The sequence below is a fragment of the Mirounga angustirostris genome, unplaced genomic scaffold (assembly GCF_029215605.1).
Source record: "Mirounga angustirostris isolate CCGP_5_RB_7025 unplaced genomic scaffold, mMirAng1.0.hap1 SCAF_7, whole genome shotgun sequence".
Lineage (NCBI taxonomy): Eukaryota > Metazoa > Chordata > Mammalia > Carnivora > Phocidae > Mirounga > Mirounga angustirostris.
This window is the reverse complement of record NW_026991715.1, coordinates 7,691,525-7,712,008: the sequence shown is the minus strand read 5'-3', so window position 1 is coordinate 7,712,008 and position 20,484 is coordinate 7,691,525. Positions and strand designations below refer to the sequence as shown.

At 46.1% G+C, this 20,484-nt stretch overlaps 2 protein-coding genes across 2 annotated transcripts; one reads left to right on the top strand and one right to left on the bottom strand.

Annotated features, from left to right (window-relative positions):
• Positions 1–3,997: 3,997 nt before the first annotated feature.
• LOC123852151 (olfactory receptor 1f45-like) lies at positions 3,998–4,968 on the bottom strand. Its single transcript, XM_045886294.1, has 2 exons — positions 4,839–4,968; positions 3,998–4,806 (listed from the first exon to the last, which is right to left on the bottom strand). Exons 1-2 carry the CDS (start codon positions 4,966–4,968, stop codon positions 3,998–4,000), a joined length of 939 nt encoding a protein of 312 aa, XP_045742250.1.
• A 12,498-nt stretch (positions 4,969–17,466) lies between these two features.
• Positions 17,467–20,072, top strand: PROP1 (PROP paired-like homeobox 1). Its single transcript, XM_045886290.1, has 3 exons — positions 17,467–17,575; positions 18,759–18,991; positions 19,734–20,072. The coding sequence occupies exons 1-3, from the start codon at positions 17,467–17,469 to the stop codon at positions 20,070–20,072; spliced, it is 681 nt and encodes a 226-aa protein (XP_045742246.1).
• Positions 20,073–20,484: the final 412 nt, after the last annotated feature.

Sequence of the window (20,484 nt, the reverse complement as noted above, 5' to 3'; positions counted from 1 at the left end):
TACTTTCTTAGACTACATGTCATGTCTGCTGACAACTTCAAGAAACTACTCTTTGTACCATATTCTGAAAGGTATTAACTGGCAGATTGTATTTGAACATCATTTATGGGAAGTCTGCATCATGTTCACATAACTTGGCTCAAAAGTGATTTATATGTCCATACTCAAAGACCTAAAAAGGAACAAAAATAACATTACATCCTTCTTGGCAAATACCTCCACGATGCGGGGGCAGAGATGTGCCTAAATATCACTTGTGTCTCACATTTAAAAATCAAGACGAGCCGGGCAGCTGGGTGGCTCAGTCGGTTCAGTGTCCAACTCTTGATCTCGGGCTTGCGAGATCAAGCCCCATGTCTGGCTTCACACCTTAGTGGGGAGTTTGCTTCTCTCTCCCTCTCCCTTTGCCCTTCCCCCTGCTCTCACTCACTCTTTCTCTAAAAAAAAAAATAAATAAATCTTAAAAAAAAATTCAAGATGAGCCTGAATCAGTGGTTTTTGACTGTCAACATATGCCTGAAGTTTCGACCAAATAAAAGATGGCCTGTTTCTCAGATGTAGTAAATGAAATCCCTAATGTATATTGGTGCCAGTGGAAACCTGACTACGGGTGATAAACCTGATGTATCTTCCTGAACTGTGAGTTTGATTTGAGAAGTTTAGTGCTGAAATGGGTTTGGCAAGACACTTGATTACCTCCTTGTGGCTCACACATGAAAGGTTAACCTCGATAACCAGATTTATTAGGAGTTAGAGTTCATCAATTAGAGAACTGGTTTTTAATATTCCTGTGATAAAAGCTCGTGGCCAGAACAAAGTCATCTGCCGAAGGCTGATTGACATTGTGAGAGACAAAGTCCATACGAAGCTTAGCTCCTGCCCTCAAGTACAGGGCGACAAGTTACTACAGGCAGGACAGTAACTTGCAATACTCAGGGAAAGGCTTCAGCTCCCAAGAGACAGTACCAGGCTCTCCTGGAAGACTCCATGGCTGGCGTGGCCTTGGAGCAGACACCTGAAGCACAAGTTGGAGGGAGATGATTTCATGAACCTGGAAGACATCTCACTGCAATGGCCATGACATGGAGCGGTCCCTGCTCCCTGAGGAGAGCAGCGTCAGAGGAAACGTGCTGGGAAGAGGAATGAGCCTCTCTTTCAACATTCAATGAGCTAAAATCAAACTTTTCTCTGCAAGTTGTTTCAATTGCTTGCAAAGAGCTGGCCCCTAGTGGCTCATTAGTGCGAGGTGGAAGTTGCCTATGAGGAAGAAGGATGGTGTCTGTTGAGGCCCCAGCTGCAGAGAGCAGACCCTGGAGGGTGAATTCCCAGACACAGTCCTGATTTCCTGGCTGCTCCCAGGGAGGACTCTGCATCTGCCTCAGTAGGGAAGAGGGCACTACAGGCTGCAAATGATGCTGAGCTTTAATTTATGAGTTCATGAGTTCACGTCCTATGAGTGCCTCACATGCAGAAAACCACAACAAAAGCTGATTTTGCCCAGGCCCCTGGAATAAACTCCTTTCCTTATTGCCCCTACAGTCCCCTTATATAGTTGGCCCATGAAAAGTAATGCAAAAAGCCAGTGAAGATTTCAGGAGAAGGTGGTCCCCAGAATTAGGAGGATTGAAGACCTGAAGCCAGGGTAGAATTGACCAGCACACAACCTCTCATACCATAGCCAGTCCAAGCAAGAAGGACGCATTTTCTCTTTCTGCTCATACCATGCTGCTGACATTTTAGAGAGTCTTTTCTCCTTTAAGGCAAATTTGCTGTATGGTGAATGACGACTTCTCCCCAAGATGAATTGGTGGGGACCATGAGGATAGAGAGTGATTTTCCCTTTGATTCTGCACCATCTAGTATGTTCATTGACTTTCCTCTATCTTCATCCTTCTCATACCCAGCCTTTGATTGTTGAGGGAGAGAGGGACTGAGGAATAAAACTATATCCCAAACCACGGCTCTTTTACATTCAACCCTGCTGCCTATTTGGGTCCCAGAATTCAGTGAAATCTTTCCATGTTCTGGAGGACATTTGTCAGTACTCTAGTTCCCTAGATGCAAACATTTTACTGCTCTGATTTTTTGTGTCTAGGAATGTTCACTTTCCAGTCTTCCATTAGACTTGCCTATCCCATTATCAATGACTTGTCAACACATGATTATTTGGGATGAACAAAAACTCTACTAAGCATTGTAGGGGATATGCCCATGCATAATCTATGGTACTTTCTTGAAATAAGTGTGTAATGTAATAACCAGGTGAGACGTGCATGTGGATAGATATGGGTAATGCAAAGAATATGATGAGTCTAAATGAGTCTTATAACCTTAAACACCAACATTGGTCTGTGTTATTATATCTCAAACACTGATATTGCACTAAACTTCTCAAATCAAACTCACAGTTCAGGAAGATACATCAGGTTTATCACCCGTAGTCAGGTTTCCACTGGCACCAATATACATTAGGGATTTCATTTACTACATCTGAGAAGCACAGTTATGTGCTCAATATATGCCTATGGGATGTGATCAGTGAAGTTAAGGGAAACGCACAATTAGTCTTTAAAAATCAGGGGAAAAAAAAAAACAAAAACGGAGTCTTCCAGCAGAGAATGAGTGAAGGAAAGAGAAAGTTAGGAGAGACAAGTCAGGGAACAGATGAATATGAGAGTTGATGACAAAATTGTGGGGATAGCTTGAGGCAAGTCATGTCAGGCCTTATATTCCAAAGTAATATTTGGATTTATTCTGGCTTCTTCAATATTTGATATAAAGACTGGCTAACAGGATGCAATCAGTGATTTAGGAGGATTAAACAGATCCTGTATGCAGGATAGATAAGTGCAAGGAGACACGGGAAGCAGGCAGATCCACCATAAGCCTGTTGCTGTGGTCAAGGTAAGAGTTGGTCAGTATCGGAACGAAGTCAGAGAGGAGCTGATGATGAGTATAAAGAGTACTGATTAACCACGAGATCAGAGGAGATTGAGAAAGGAGAGAAGTGAGAGGCAAGAAGGCCAGAGAGGGGCCTGAAGACTGGCCACTGGAGATCAGGGGAGTGACCTCTGGACACCAGGAAAGAGGAGGTGGGAACTGACTTACGGGTTCCTAGCCCTCAGGTGTAGAGTAGGAGAAGCTAGGACTCTTGGACGCTTGGCCTCATGGAGTAGAACAAACTCTAGACTTCAAATCAGAAGTCCTGGGTCCCCACCCAAATCCTGTAATTCATATTTTCATGTCCCTAAGGTGATAGAGTAACTCTGGACACTTCAGCATTGAGGGAACCTGTTTCTCTTAGCCCATTTAAAGTTGAAGGATACCAAGAGTTCCATGAGGAAGTCTAGCTACTATCTGAAGCTTCCTGACACCCACACTGAATAGCCAAGCACCAAAAATATAGAATGGTAGTGGGGGAGAGAAGTAGTGTAGGGGTAAGGTTCTGATCTGTGAGAGGTCCAGGGATTGCCTTGAGCCTAGGATAGAGGGAAAATTACCTAACTCAGTAATGACTAATGACCCTGAGAGTAGACAGGACCATATCGTAATCAACAATTACTAGTTGTACAGTCCTGGTAACAATAACCTTTCTGTGACTCAGTAAATTGGGAATAATTTTAATATCTTCTAATGTGAGACCAAGAGGGCAGTTGATGCTTTGTAGTGCCAGCTCTAAAGTCCTCTGAAATTCCCAAACTATTGTGGTGGGCACTGTCTCATGCGGTTGCTGGAACCATCCAAAAATATCCAAATATGTCTTATCCTGAGTTTTTGTTGCATGTAAAATGAGTGTTTTAGAATCAGCCCTTTTTATAGATAACAAACTGATGCTTTTATAACTTATGAGCAACTACCAGCCTCATATTGAAAGTATGAGCATGATCACATATCATGAATTAGAGGAATAGGCCTGGATGAGTTTATACCTATCTGGGACTCAGGTTCTCTGATTATAAAATGAAACAACATATGATATCCAAGAATCTTCTAAGCTCTAAAATTTTCTAATTCTAGAATCTAAGATTAGTTTCCTTAAGGCTCCCTTCATGTCCTGATTTCTCAGACTGTAGATGAAGGGATTGACCAGGGGAGTCACCACTGTGAAGATGACAGTGGCCACCATGTCTTGGACTGAGTAGGAGGATGAAGGGTGCATATAGACCCCCAGGATTGCCCCATAGAAGAGGGAGACCACAGTGAGGTGGGATCCACATGTGGACAGGGCCCTCCTTATTCCATGGGCAGATGGCAGCTTCAGGACACTGGAGAGGATATAAGCATATGAAAGGATGATACATGTAAACGGCATCAGAAATATCAGTCCCCCCACAGTGAATGCCATCAGGTTATTGATAAAGGTATCAGAACAAGACAGCCTTAGAATGGCATAGGGGTCACAGAAAAAGTGATACACGGAATTGTTGAAACAAAACGTGAGTTGGACCATGAGAAGAGTGTGCAGGAGAGCATGTAGGTTTGTAATGGCCCACGATGTTGCCACCAGAAGGATACAGAGTTTGGGCTTCATGATCATGGTGTAGTGGAGTGGGCAACAGATGGCTACATAACGGTCATAGGCCATCACACTCAGGAGGAACCCATCCATGTTGATGAAAGTGATGAAGAAGTAGATCTGGGTCATGCATTCCACATACGAGATAGCTTTGCTTCCCACTATGTGATTCACCAGCATCTTAGGGGTTGTGACTGATGAAAAGCAGATGTCAACACAGGAGAGGTTAGCCAAGAAGAAGTACATGGCGGTGTGGAGATGACTGTCCCCGCTGATGGCCAAGATGATGATGGCCTCATGGAGTAGAACAAACTCTAGATGAGTTTGTTCCCGATGATGGTAACCAAGTACATTCCCAAAAACAGCCCAAAGAGAACGTCTTCCTGCTCTGACTGCCCAGAGAGTCCCAGGAGAAGGAATTCTGTGACTGTAGTCTGGTTGTCTCCGTCCATGTGTGCAGGGGAGAACACGTCATCACAGGGTCAGATCATATGTCAACATTTGAGCAAATATATTTTGGAATAGTTTATTCATTTGGTTGAAAATTAACTAAAGATGGGGCGCCTGGGTGGCTCAGTCGTTAAGCATCTGCCTTCGGCTCAGGTCATGATCTCAGGGTCCTGGGATTGAGCCCCACATCGGGCTCCCTGCTCAGCGGGAAGCCTGCTTCTCCCTCTCCCACTCCCCCTGCTTGTGTTCCCTCTCTCACTGTGTCTCTCTGTCAAATAAATAAAGTCTTTAAAAAAAAGAAAATTAACTAAAGATGAATAATCATTTTACAGGAAAACCCTCAATTTCAAGAGTGCTTAATTACCAATGGCTCTCATCTCATTTATTCCACTCTTATTTACTGAGTGTCCTATATTGATACTTCCATGTGTAGTATTTAACCTAGTCTAATAATTGAGATAGCTAATTTCACTTAACAGATACAGCAACTGAGGCTCAGGGTAGTTAAATGATATTTCCAAATTCATGAGACAGTAAAAGTTAGATATCCAAATAGGGTGAAGTGCTTTTTTCTGTGTGGTATTATTTGATTAGCTAACCCTTTACTGGGACAACTTAACCATGTGGCAGGCTCTGTACTAAGTGCTGTATTACGAACCTACAAATGTTATCTGTGGCATTTATATTTTCCCAGATTATGGAGAATGTGTGGGTTTTGAAAGATCTGGTTGGCGGTTTGTCTCTAACATTTTAGCTGCTGTCAAGTTGACCTAACCATAGATCACAGCTGTTGGGAAGGCTGACCTAAGCGTGCTGTTCAGGGTGCTGTGTGAAACATTCCTCTAATTTCTGATAGAAGAACAAAGGTATATTTTTGAAAATGATGTAGTCATTTATAGCATATATGTATTCAATAATATAGTCAGATTCTTTTTGCTATTGGACCAAAGGGATTTACTGATTGGTATAGAGCAAATTCGTGTGGTACCTCCAGCAGATAATCCCAGGACTAAGAAATCATTGTGGGGGAGGGGGGAGGGAGTCAAGTAAAGGAGAGGGATTGCGTTCATTACTCGAGATAACAAAGGCCTGAGGCAAAGGGGGGAAAGAGAGGCAGCGAACTGGTTTGTGATGTGACCTCCGCTGCTTGGCCAGAGGACCTTGTAGGGGATATTCCTAGGAAGTTTGTTGTAAGATACACATAAAATGGAGACAGCAAGGTGCCTATCACTGTGAGATTTCAATCAGGAAATTCAAGGGAAAAGTGCGGAGGTTGGATGTTGTTTATTACCTGGACTATTTCCCAGATCACAGGTAGCTAAAACAGTAGTAGACGGAAGCTCGAAGAAGCTCCAGAAGGAGCGTGGTTACTGTGGGCTGCAGAAGTTGAGGGGTGAGGGAGATATGGCAGCAAGAAAACAAGACAGTGGCTGGCCAGCCCAGGAGAATGTTCTGGCTGTAAAGACGTGGTTTCCCATAATGGAAACAGAAGAGAAGATAAAAGAGGGACAACAGGATATCAAATGAGATTCTTGCAATCGCCTTTGGATAGCCACGAAGGCCAAATACTGAGTACAACAAGGTTAAAGTATCCCATGCTTCCTTGTGAGAGAGTTTCTATCCCAGTGTTGGGAGTGTGGGTTACATTGAGACTTACCGGGGCATCCAAGTAGCCTCCCTCTGGGACACCTCGATTCCGTGGTCACAGACAACAGTGGATGAACAATCCTAGGGAAGGAACTGCTGGGAGGGTGGAGAGTAGGGGCAGCAGAGGAGGGTCTGGAATGGCTGCCCGAAGAGCCTCTGTGTGGGGGAGGGGATGGCTCTTGGGCAGGATATTTAGGAGCCCACAGTCACTGACCCCGACACCACTAACCTTAGCTCTCTCCTTTGTCCTCCACCGCTGCTTTCTCTGTCCACCTTGGGAGTGAGCTTGCTCTGTCCTGCCCTGGGCAGCACGCCCTGAAGCGAGAAAGGCTTGTACGGGTCAAACCAGCACGTGTGTCCCCTTCCCACCTGCTTAGGTGCAGCTGGATTTCGTGTGTCTGCTTTTCCAGAGGTACATCTGTGTGTTTGTGTCCTTGTGAATCTGTCTGTTGTTGGAGGTACCCTGCCCTTCTCACCTGGCTCTTCTCTGTTGCTGGGAGATATGGAGACGCGGTCATGGGACCTCCGTGTCCACTGGCTCCTTGCTCGACCCTCGATGATGGGAGGGTCTCTGCCAGGGCTGGGGACCGAGGAACCTTTTCTCCGTAGAGGTAGACGATGTGGCTTTCCCAGGTCTGGCTTGGAAGATTGGGAGCAAATAAATAGATCTTTGTTCCCTGGCGATTGGGATTTCTTAGGGATCCGGGCAGCAATAGTTGCCAAGGTTGGGTGTCCCTAAGGTGGATTCCCCATAGCTCCGCTGGAGGCACACATGCTAACCGCTCTTTGTTCCTATTCTCTCTGGACACAGCTATTTCTGTGTGAGAGCAACTCAGCTTCGTGCTCAGACTTACTGCTTCCAATTGCCTCAAGTCTGTCTTGTGCCCGTGTCCCAGAATGTACCTCATCTCTTGCTCTGTGCCCAAAGTGGACCTGAAGAACAATCATGGAGCTGGTGAAATTGGCCCACATTCGCTCATAGCAGCTCTGTTCTGTACACTTTGCCCCTGCACTGACTCTCTCGTAGAATCCTTAAGGTTTCAGGACCCCGCATTCTTTCTTCCCTCAAATACAAAGTTTGATTTGTGAATTTGTACTAAGAAAGTAATTATTAAGAACAGAACCTCAAATCTGTGTTTTAATCTCTGTAATAGTGTGACTGTGTCCTCGGCACAGGAAACCAGAGACACCGCCTAGAGATACTCGCCTGTAGACCGGGTAGGGGTCCTGGGGATGGGGTGTGTATGTAGTCATCTAAATGGTATCTGCTGGCTATTGGAACTTGGGTGTGTGTCTCTAAGTTTGGATTTGTATGTCATACACAACGCAAACTTTTTAAAAGATGTGTTTTCAAAACTCACCTTTAAAAAAGAAGAAAAAAGAACACAAAGTTGGGCAGAGATGTTTGGGTAAAAATTGAGAGAATAAGAGTGACATTATTAATTATGGATAAAGCAGTAATTAAGTCAACCAGGAGCATAAGTCATAAAAGAGTAACAGCTTTTTTTTTAAGATATTATTCATTTATTAATTAATCTATTTATTTGAGAGAGAGAAGGCAAGAGAGAGGAGCAGAGGGAGAGGGACAAGCAGACTCCACACTGAGTGCAGAGCCCAGCTCTGGGCTCGAGCTCATGACCCTGAGATCTTGATCTGAACTGAAATCAAGAGTCGGGCGCTTAACTGATTGAGCCACCCAGGCGCCCCAAAGAGTAGTATCTTATGATAATAAGGGAAAAACTCATATGAAACACCAAATGAAACAATGTAACAACAGTTTCATAAGGCAAAGGCTCATAAAAATGTTTAAAGTTTGATTAAATTAATATCTTAATGACAGACTTTAATATAACATACATTTCCCAGAATGTGATAAAGTAGTTAATAAAAAATATGGCAGAGATTTTATTTAAACAGTGAAGAAATCTGATTTAAAAGACATATATTTCCACCCTGTAAATGGAGATTACACATTCTTTTTCCAACCCAGGGAACAACACAAATATTGACCAATTTTTAAGGCTACCTCAAAGAACTATTAATAGAGTCCCCAAACATTGATTTTATAGAATACATAATCTTACAGTCTCCATACGTAGTCAAAACTTGGAAACCAAAAATCAAAATGTAAAAAGAAGTATCCAGTTGATAAAATGTAAAACAGTGATCACAATTTTCATATCAAAAGGAATATTAAAACCAAAATGATTTCTAAATTAAAGAAAAAATTAACATAAAAACCTATGGGGAAGATGGCCTTCAGTGCTTTTATTAATAATGAAGGAATATAAAAAATAAATCAATCAAGTATTGAGCCAACCATTTTTTTAAGTTTATTTATTTTTTTAGTAATCTGTACACCTAGTGTGGGGTTTGAACTCACGACCCTGAGATCAAGAGTCACATGCTCTACTGACTGAGCCAGCCAAGTGCCCCCTCCCAAGCATTTTTAATGTTTAAAATTCTTTTAATCAAATAAATATATTAGCACAGCTTTAAAAGTTAAACAAGTCTTTCGATGGAAAACCCAGTCCCCTAACCCTTTATCTCCCCCCCCCCCCCGCAGGGTCCCACTGGCCTTGTAAGCACTTTTATATTTGTCTAAATAATATGCTTATAATGCTATTTTTTCATTGAAATATAGTCGACACACGATGTTATATTAGTTTCAGGTGTATAGCGCTATTTTTGACCTTTGATTTGCAGTCTTATCTACCCTCTTCCCATTTGACAGGTGACTGTCCCATTTCCTCTTCCTCAAATCCTCCTAATAAAAGCACATCACAATTTGGGGCATATCAATATTTATTATCAACATTCTGACTCTGTTATACACTGTGGGTGTACTTAACTTTTTTTTTCTTTTTTTAAAGATTTTATTTATTTATTTGACAGAGAGAGACACAGCGAGAGAGGGAACACAAGCAGGGGGAGTGGGAGAGGGAGAAGCAGGCTTCCCGCTGAGCAGGGAGCCTGATGTGGGGCTCGATCCCAGGACCCTGGGACCATGACCCGAGCCAAAGGCAGATGCTTAACGACTGAGCCACCCAGACGCCCCACTTTTTTTTTTCTTACACAACTTCTGGATGTTCCTGAAATTAATCATTGCCTATTTTTTTCATTTGGTTAATTTTCATGCCTTTATTCTTCCCCTACTCCAAAATTAATTCTTCCAGGTTTTGAGTTATATTTGATAGACAATAAACAGCACCTATTTAAGGGAACACTTTGATGAGTTTTGATAGTCATGTGCAGTCATGTAACCACCACCACAATCAAGATAAGGAATGGTTCCATTATCCTAAAAGTTTTCTGGCTTCCCTCTGCAGCTAGTACCCTCCCATGACAAGATAGGTTCTTTGCATTATTATATAAATTATTATATCAGTTTGCCAGTTTCTATGGAAAAGCCTGGTGAAGTTTTGATTGAGATTGCATGGAATTTTATCAATTAAGAATTGACATCTTGGGGTGGCTGGCTGGCTCAGTGGGTGGAGGTTGTGATTCTTGATTTTGGCTCAGGTCATCTCGGGGTTGTGAGACTGAGCCCCAGATCGGGGAGTGTGGAGCCTGCTTAGGATTCTCTCTCTCCCTCTCCTCCTTCTGCCCCTCCATCCACCTTGTGCTCTATCAAAAAAAAAAAAAAAAAAAAAAAAAAAAAGGGAGGGAGGGAGGGAGGAAGGAAGGAAGGAAAGAAAGAAAGAAAAAGAAAAGAAAGAATTGATAGCTTACTTAACAGCATTTAGTCTCCTGACCTAAGAGCATAGCATATTTCTTCATTTTAAAAGGTTTTCTTTAATTTCTCTGATGAATGTTATTTTTAGTCTTCAGTGGACAGATTGCTCACATTTTTGACAGCTTTAAACACTAAACACTTCATATTTTTATGCTACTGTAAATGGTACTAGCTTTTTAATTTAAATTTCTTACTGTTTGTTGTTATATGATTTTTTAAAAATCTTGCTCTCGAATCCTAAAACTTTGCTAACCTCACTAATTAGCTCTAGTAGATTGTTTATAATTCCACTAGAAATTCTCCATGGTTGAGTATTTTGTCCACACACATAGGCAGTTTTACTTCTTTCTTTCTAATCCAGTTGCCCTTTAATAAAGATATTTTCTGCTCACAACACTTCTGACCCCAAATGTATGGGTTTTGTCGTGTTTTTTGTTTTTTTCTTTTCCTCCCACACTGACAACTAATTCTCTAATTCTCAGGGCACCACTTGGATGTCCTACAATTAAATTCAGTTCTGACACTTTCGTGACCTCACGTAGATCCCAGAAGTTAAGGGCTTGGTCCTACAAGTCTGCCCAAACCTCAGATGCCAGTTACAAGTAGTGGGTCCCCAGGTTACCCACACTCTGTCTAATTTGGTTACAAATTGAGAGTTCCATGACCTCCTCCTCAGGTTGGATAATTTGCTATAATGGCTCACAGAACTTAAGGAAACACTTTACTATCACTGGTTTATTATAAAGGATATTATAAAAGATACAAATAGCCAAATGGAGAGGCACCATAGGGATGGCCCTGAGTACACGAGCTTCTGGCCCTGTGGAGTCTGGGATGTGCCACCCTCCGAACACTTGGGTGCTCTCTGAAGCTCTCTGAATCCTATAGTTTAGGAATTTTGATGGAGATTTCATTATGTTGGCATGTTGGTTAAATCACGGGCCATTGGTGATTAATGCATAATCTCCAGTGTCTCCTCCCTCCCTGGAGGCGAGGGACTGGGGCTAAAAGTTATAACTGACTAACCACCTCGGTGGTTCCTCTGGCAACCAGCCCCTGTCCTGAAGCTAGCTAGGGGCCCACCAAGAGTCATTTCATTAGCATACATTTAGGTGTGGTCCGAGGGCCTTATTATGCATAACAAAATATGGTCCTCTCTCCCCATCACTCAGGAAATCCCAAGGGTTTTAGAAGCTCTTGTGTCAGGAACTAGGGATGAAGTTTAAATACATATGGCCAATTACATCACATTTTTATTTCTTTTTATTGCCTCATTATACTGGCTGGAACCTCCAGTACAATATTGAATAGAAGTGGTAAGAATATACATTCCTGTCTTGTCCCGAATTTGTTAAAATTTATTTGAGAGAGAGAGAGACAGAGCTTGAGCATGAGCAGGGGGAGGGGCAGAGGGAGACAGAGAGGGGAAGTAGACTCCTTGCTGAGCACAGAGCCCCACATGGGGCTGGATCCCAGGACCCTGAGGACAAGACCTGAGCCTAAATCAACCAGTTAACCTACTGAACCCCTTGTTCCTAATTTTAAGGGGAAAGTAGTCTCCCTTTCAACATTAAGTATGATGTTAGCTGTAGGTTTTTCATATGTGACTTTAATCAAGTTGAGAAAATCTTCTGTTCCTATTTTACTCAGTGGTTTTATTATGAATGTATGCTAAATTTTGTCTGTTGCATTTGCTATGTCTATTGGGATGGTTTTCCTTTTTTAGTTTGTTAATATAGTGAATTGCATGTATTGAATTTCTAATGTTAATCCAACTTTGCATTCCTGGGGTAAAGCCCATTTGGTCATATGTATTATCCCATTTAGATATGATGAGATACTGATTTTCTGAAGTTTTATCCAGGATCCCCAGTGAATCTATATTCATAAAGAATATTGGCCTGTCATTATAATGTTTTATAAAATGAATTGGGAAGGTACTCACACCTTTTCAATTTTCTGAAAGAACTTGTGTCCAGTTTTATTATATATTTCTTAAAAGTTTGATAGAATTCACCAGTGTAGCCATCTGGGCCTGAAGTTTTCTTTGTGGAAAGTTTTTTTAAACTATAATTAAGTAATTAGTTATATATAGAGCTACCTCATTTATCTATTTATTGTTGGGTTAGCTTTGATAGATTGCCTTTCATAAGATTGTCCATTTCATCTGATTTATCAACTTTACTGGAATAAAGGTGTTCTTAATATTCTCTTACTATCCTTTTACTATCTTTAGAATCTGTACTGATTTACCTCTGTCATTCTTTGTATTAGTCATTTCTGTCTTATCTTTGTCCTGATCAGCTTTGCTAGAGATTCTAGTGTTTTTCATTTTCTTAGGGAACCAGCCTTCAGTTTTATTAATTTTCACTATTACCTGTTTTCTATTTCATTGATTTAAATTGTCAAAGAAAAATCAGAATCAAAAACATTTTATTCAGGATTATTGCAATAAGGGAAAGGAGTCCTAAGTATAAGAACCAGGCTTAATTCAGAATATAGCATGTGCAAGTTGGAATTTATAGTCAAGGAGCAAGGTGAAGGGCAATGGATGGAAAGTTGCTAAGAGGGACACCAGGTATAGTGGAAGATTCTAGTTAGACTGACTGAACAGGATTCTTTGCTGAAGACAGCTCAGGGTGAACACACCTCACTTGAGGGAGGGTGGAAGTTGAGGAACCCTACCAGGGATGGAGGGTAACCAGATATCAAGGGTGGGAGATTCTGGTTAAACTGACTTTGAAGGGTTCTTGCTGAAACTGGGGTTTACAAGGAAGTACACGAGTGGGCCTAAGAGAAGGAGCTCGACTCAGGCTTTGTCCAGGAAAAATCTTCGTCAACAATCTGATCTCTATTATGTTCTTTTTTCTTCTTACTTTGGGTTTCATTTGCAACTAGACATTCATTTGTCTAGTTCGTTAAGATAAAGGTTAGTAATTGATTTAAGACCTTTCTCTTTCTTCCTCCCTCTCTCCCTCCCTCTCCCCCTTTCTCTCTTATCTCCTGCGTTGGGGGCCTTGGGGATTAAGTGGTTTTTCTATGTCAGCATGCCCTTTGCAAAATAAGAGCCATCCGGGGTTTCTGAATGGATGGGGGGGGAGTGAGGGGGTGTGTGTGCAGGATGCCTTTTCAGTGTCTGGATCCTTTCAGGTCAGGGAATTCCTTATAGGGTCAGAGTTTTCCAAATCTCACCGTGCCTTTGTCTGGATATGTACATGTCCATGGTCTAGGTTCTGGGTGCCCTAGAGGGTTGAGGAACATTGTGAGTTCAGGCCATCATGCCGACTGTAAGGTGTGGAAGTCAACACTTCTTGGAGGGCCATGTATCCTAGGGACTGAATTCAACCCTGTGCCCTAGGGATTCAGGAATCAGATAAGGTCAGAATGACTCTGAGGGCTAGAGTCTCCCAGGGACTGTAGTAGTAAGAAGAAGGATAATAAATGAAATAAAGTAGCATTTTTGCCCATGTTTACTACATTCAAGGTACGTCCTAAATGCTTCTCTTTCATTAACTCTCAATCCTCACGTCTTCCACCATCGTGATCCTCACTATCTGTGGATTCCGTGTTTGGGAAGTCACCTACTCACTAAAATTTATTTGAAACCCCAAGGTCACTACTCTCCTGCAATACTCTGGCCCCTGGGTGGTCATCTGCAGCCGTGCGTAGTGGGATGAAAACTTTGAGCTGCCCCGTTCCCAGCTGAGGTCAAACAAAGCGGCGGCTCTGCCTTCTTATTTTAACTTCCATACTATAAACAGGTGTCTTTTTGCAGTCTCTTAAGTGCCGCCATTTCTCGCATTTTTGTGCTTTTTTGGGTAATTTTGCTGCGTAATGTGGCTTCTGAGCGAAGTTCTTGAAGGGCTAAGCGCAGGAAGGCCGCCATGTGCTTTAGGGAGAAAATACTGTGCTCTCTAGCCCTTGTTCAGGCGTGAGCCACAGGGCTGTTGGCCCTGAGGTCAGTGTTAGTAAGTTAGCAGTATATACCAAAATAAGATACCTTTAAACAGAAACACATACAACAAGGTTATGTATTGATCAGTTGATGAAAATGTTGTGGCCTGGGGCGCCTGGGTGGCTCAGTGGGTTAAGCCTCCGACCCTAGGTTTTGGCTCTGCTCTCAGTCGTGAGATCCATCCTAGTGTTGGGCTCTGTGCTCAGCAGGGAATCTATTTAAGTTTCTCTCTCTGATGTGTTCTGTGGGTTCTCCCTCTCTCTCTCTCAAATAAATGAATTTAAAAGAAAAAAGAAAATGTGGCTAGGGGCTCACAGGAACCTGTCTTTTGGAGCAATGGTTCAACATTCACTAACTCAGTGTTTGTAGTAACTTTATGGAACACAACTACATCAAATAAAGAGAATCAGGGGCGCCTGGGTGGCTCAGTCAGTTAAGCGTCTGCCTTTAGCTTAGGTCATGATCCCAGGGTCCTGGGATCAGGCCCCGCATCGGGCTCCCAGCTCAGCCAGGAGTCTGCTTCTCCCTCTCCCTCTCAAATGAATAAATAAAAAAATTAAAAAAAAAAAAAAAAAGAGAACCAACTGTATTATTATCCCCAGATGATAAAGCTGAGGCACAGAGATATTAAGAAATGAGCCCAGGATCACATGGCATGGCAAGGGGTATAGCTGGAATTTGAACCCAGGGCTGTTTGGCTTCAGAACTTACACTCCTCCCCTCTACACCATTCTTCTTCTTGTAGCATGAGGGGATCCTGGGTGTCAGGCCTCCTTGATGGTCAGGGTTGGGGGTTGGAATCAGCATGCCCCCTGGAAGACCAGATGCCTCTAAGCCTCCCAGCCCCTGAGAGATTATGGTATTCTGGAATGGCAAGTCAAACTGGCAGTGTCTCAGCGTCCTTGCAGAGTGGGGGTAGTGGGTCAGAGTTTCTTCATAATATCAGAGCATCCTGGGGCAATCAGGCTGTCCTGGATGGCCCGGCAGAGTTTCCTTGTAGGGTTAGGGTATCTCGAGGCTGCAGGATGTTTTGGAATTCAGTGTTTGCTTGTATCCAAGCTGACTACTTGTTACTGGGTCTTAGGAGGTCAGGATGCCCTGGGGCTCGGGTTGCTCCAGGACATCACAGTCTACACTGGGGTTGGGGGAGAAAGGTGGGTGTCTTGGATCAATGCTGCTCAGCTTTAATACGGTTATGGACTAAATGTTTTCGTCTTCCCCACCTCCATTCATATGTTGAAGCCCTAATGCCTGTGTGATGGCATTTGGAGGTGGGGCCTTTGATGGGGGTTAGATGAGATCATGAGGGGAGGGCCCCAGTGATGGGATTAGTATCCGGACAGGAAGAAGAAGAAAGATCAGAGGTGGTTCTCTCTCTGCCACGTGAAGACACAGAAGGCATCTGTCTACAACCTGGGAACAGAGTCTTCACCAGGACCCGAATCAGCTGGCCCCTCGACCTTGGACTTTGCACTTCCAGAACTGTGAGAAATAATTGTCTACTGTGGAAGCCACCCATCCTTGGGTATTTTGTTACGGAAGCCTGAGCTGATGAAGAGAAATGTACATTCATTTCTCCCAGGGGTTTTGTTACAATGCAGATTCTGGTTCAGTAGGACAAAGGGGGCGCTGCTGAGTTCTGCATTTATAACAAGCTCTCCTGTGCTGCTGGTGCTGTTGATCATGGGCCATATTGGAAACATCAAGATCCTAGAGGATTTTTTTTTTTTTTTTTGGTCTTAAATTGTCAGGGTGCTTTTAAAGGTTGTGTGTGAAAGATTAGCATGACCTAGGGATCCAGATTGTCCCTTCCAAGAGGGGCAGGGTGTCCTCATTGGGTCAGTGTGTCCTGAGAGGTCAGGACCTCATGGCAGGGTCAGGGGTATCTTCTAGTAGAGGCAGAACATTCTGATTTCAGTGTGTCCTAGAGAATCCTAGAGTCCTGGGGTATCAGGTTGTCTTTAAAGGGTCAGGATGCCCTACAGGTGTCAGAATGGACTTTTTGGGTCTAAGCAATTTCAAGAAGCAGAATACTGTGGGTGTCAGGGTATCCTTCTGGGTGCTACAAGGTTTCCTTGAAGAATCGGAATGTCAGGATGTGGTGGGACTCTCAGTCTCCTGCAGAGTCCACAAGTCCAAGGGGTCAGGATGCACCTGGAATTCCAATGCTCTTTGAGGGTCAGGGTTTTCTGAATGTCTGGGTGACCTTGGAAGGTCACGGAGTCCCCGGGGGTCTGAGTGAACGAGGAGGTGATGTTTGGGGGAAGAAAGCAGACCATACGTGAGAACTGCAGTGTCCTGCTGGACATTCATTCTGTGGTTCAGGTTGTCCTGTGGGGGTGGGGGTGGGGTACATCTAGTATATTCTCAGAATCAGGGCATCCAGAAGGGGCCAGAATGCACTGGTGTCTTTTAGTTTTTTAGTTTCTTGGAAACAGGTCCTTGGATATCACCCACATGCTGAGATGCCAGGCAGGCCCTGCTCCTGGCCTGCATTTGCACCCCCTTTCCCCAAGGTGGGGTTCTGAGGAAGGGTCTTAGGAGGAATGCATTTACTTCTTATCCTGCCTGCTCCCAGGAGGGGATTTAACAGGACAAAAGAACTTGGTCCTCTGGGAATACGAGCTCTTGGCCCCAGTCCCTGGACCCTCCAACTGAGCACCTTCCCTCATCCGGCTTGTGATCCTCCCCTGAAGAAGGGGGCTCTGGTGGCCAGGCAATGATTGGACGGGCCCCCAGGGGCGAGGAGCAGGTCACTCCTCCAAGGCTCAGGGAGAAGGAGGTGGTGTGGGATTGCAAGCTGGGAAAGTAGGCAGCTGAGAGCAAAGGGATAGGACGGCATCACGGAGACAGGGAGCGGGAGACGGGGCAGGCAGCGGGAAGTTGAGGCACGAATGGAGAAACAGGGTCCGGGCAAGGCAGAGAGAATGCAATGATACTCAGGCAAAGGAAGGGGGAATTAGAAAAAAATTTAGAAAAAAGGAGAGACAGTGAGAAAGGCCAAGACATCTATCTGTATCTACAACCACGCATAGAGCCAGAGGTATAAACAGAGGGAGAAGGAGGCGTGGAGGGGAACCGACAGACCAGAGAAAGACTGACCCAGGAGCAGAGACTTGGGGACACGGGAGACGGGACTGTCTTAGGTCTTTGTTGTTAGCCATGGAAGCGGAAGGCAGGAGTGAGCAGGGTAAGCACAAGAAGGGGCGACTTTGCAGCAGCCTCTGGCCCCAGAGCTACCCCGCCCCTGGGACTCTGACCTCCACGGTGGGTGAGTGAATCTCTGGGCTGGTTCTGAGGCAGCAGGTGGGGTGGCCGTGAGGGGTGGGGGCTCCATGCTTAGGCTCCTGGGGGGGCAGTGGTTCCCCACGAGGAGGGTGAGGAGGGGGCATAAAAAGCAGAATCCGAGAATGCGAAAACCTCGGGCATCTCAGAAAGCATGGGGAGGGACAAGTCCTGGGCTTCGCAGACAGGACCCGCAGATGGGACCCGAGCATGGACGGGCTGCTGAACAGCACCCGCGGTGGTGGGGGGGGGGGGGGGGTGAAGCTGAAATCCAGCTCCTCGCTCCCGCGCTCCCAGGTCGCCCACCGCACGGCCTCCTCGGAGGTGGGCAGCTGCAGGGGCCAGGGCTTGGGATCCCCTGTGACCAGCGGCTCCACGCATGTGTGTCCCCCAGGTGGACAGGGAGCGCTGGGTGGGAGCCACACCCTTGGTCCCCATGGGGATGGGTGCCTCAGCTCCAGACATCTCCTTTTCACAGTGTGTGCCTTCCAGGTGTTTCCTTTCGCTCCGTGTTCTCCCTTCCCCGGCTGGCTCTCAGACTAATTAGTGTGGGGGCTTAGTGAGCCTGTGGGGAGGAGAGGCAAGCCTTTCCCACGAGCTCAGGTTCCTGCAGCCCGGCGGCCGGGCCAGGGCCAGGGCCAGGGCCGGGGTAGGCGAGAAGGCGAAATGCGTGTGAGGGGAGGGTGGGCCTGAGCGGAAGAGGGAGGGATGTTTCATCTGCCCAGCTGCAGGGCCTAGGAGGGCGGGAGCAGTCTCCAGAAGGCGTGCGCTGAACGTGAGCCTGCAGAGCCGGGAACGGGGGTGGGGGTGGGGGGTCATAGAGACGCGGACAGAGGAGCCCCACGGGGTGAGACCCGGGAGGCTAGTCCACGTGCCCAGACAGGGGCGCCCGGTGCCCGGGCATGTTCCGTGGGCGTGGGCATTCAGTGAAGGGAGGCAGACAGGGCCCCAGGGCGTGAAGTGGGGCTGCGCAGCGTGTGTGGAGAGCAGAGCGCGGGTTAGGGCCCTCCGACGGGCGGCGGGGCGAGGCTGAGCGGCGTTCCCCGCCTGTGAGAGCCGAAGGGTTTCTGGTCGGGGCAGAGTGTGTAAGCAGCAGCGGGGCGCTGAGGAGAACGGGGGGCACAGGTGGGTCCACTCCGCACAACCTCTGCCCTCCCCTCCATCCTCAGACTCGAGCCCTCGGCCCTACAGGAAGCTCTCTGGTGCAGGAGTGCGGAGAGCAAGGCTTTCCCCCGAAGGAGGACAGAGGGGTCGCCCCCACTCCCGACGCCGCCACCGTACCACCTTCAGTCCGGCCCAGTTGGAGCAGCTGGAGACAGCCTTTGGGAGGAGTCAGTACCCCGACATTTGGGCCCGAGAGGGCCTGGCCCGCGACACAGGCCTCAGCGAGGCCAGAATCCAGGTGATGCCCCGGGATCCCCCTCCTCTTCTGGGAAGAGATGCAGATTTGGCTCTGGAACTACTGGGGTCTAAATTCTCCTAGGCATTACAGCCGTCCCCTCAGCGTTCCCCAGAGCACAGCCTCATCTGCATTGGGGATGTCCCTGGAACTGAACCCACGCTCTAACCTGGTCTAACTGGAGTTTCGACACCCTACCCGCAACCTTAACAGGGATGGGAATTCCAACAGAAATACGATCTTAACTGTTTGCATGCATACGTAGCCTTATGCCTAACCATGGCCTTGAAACCCAGCCAGCCTGATGCTCCGTCCATCCGAACCATCGAGGTAGTTAATCTTAGGTGCAAACCCTACCCTAAATCCAGCCCCGTCTCTAACCGTTAAACTCATGTACAGTCTTAATCTCTAATAACCCTCGGGGACGTTTCCTGTTCTCTGTGGAGGGAAAAATGCCATTGTGTCATAATTGAGCTCTCTCTCGTGGGAAGTTGACATTTCGGACTCCCCCAGATTTGCAGTGGAACAAATTTAGACACAGGTTGGGGGTGACGGTGTGGGTCTTGCTTTGTGAAGAGGCCCAGCTCAGCTGTGCCTCTGGGAAGAGCTTTCCTTCCTCTTCGGTGTGGGAGAGGCTTATGCTAGGTACCTGAAGCTTCTGTCATCGACGGGGAGGGGGCTCTGACGTGACAGGACCCCCATATGAGAGAGAGGCTCTGACGTGGCTGTTCTCCCCCTTCCTCAGGTCTGGTTCCAGAACCGCAGAGCTAAGCAGAGGAAGCAAGAGCGGTCGCTGCTCCAGCCACTGGCCCATCTGTCTCCTGCCACCTTCTCTGGTTTCTTGCCCGAGTCCCCTGCTTGCCCCTACTCCTACCCAACACCGCCTCCACCCATGACCTGCTTCCCTCACCCCTACAACCACGCCCTTCCCTCTCAGCCCTCCACCGGCGGTTCCTTTGCTCGACCCCACCAGCCTGAAGACTGGTACCCCACCTTGCACCCAACCCCCGCTGGCCATCTGCCCTGCCCCCCACCCCCAACCATGCTTCCCCTCAGCCTTGAGCCACCAAAGTCCTGGAACTAAGGTGGGACAGGTGCTGATAAGGTAATTCCCCCAGCCCGTGGCCCTGGTGAAATGCACAGAAAGCTGGGTGGCTTCCCTTCCTTCCAAGGGTCAAGTCGAAATTTGGTGAGAGGCAGCTCAGAGATCGGGAATTTAGAAATGGGAGGTCCTGCTGAAGAAGGCCCACTGAGGTGATTAGTTGAGGGAATTTAGGGAGGTGAACCTTCTAGAAGATAGAGGTAAAAAGCCTCAGTGGTGGTGTCCGGTGGAAGGGTGGATATTGATGGAAGCAACTTGAGTAATTGTTGCTGCTGTTGAATGGAAGTGACTGAACATGATAGAACTTTCGGGGCTTCGTTGATTAAGATCACAGTTGGAAGATCTTCACCCAGCGGTTTCTAGCTGATTTCAATAAGGCTTTTGATTCAAAGTC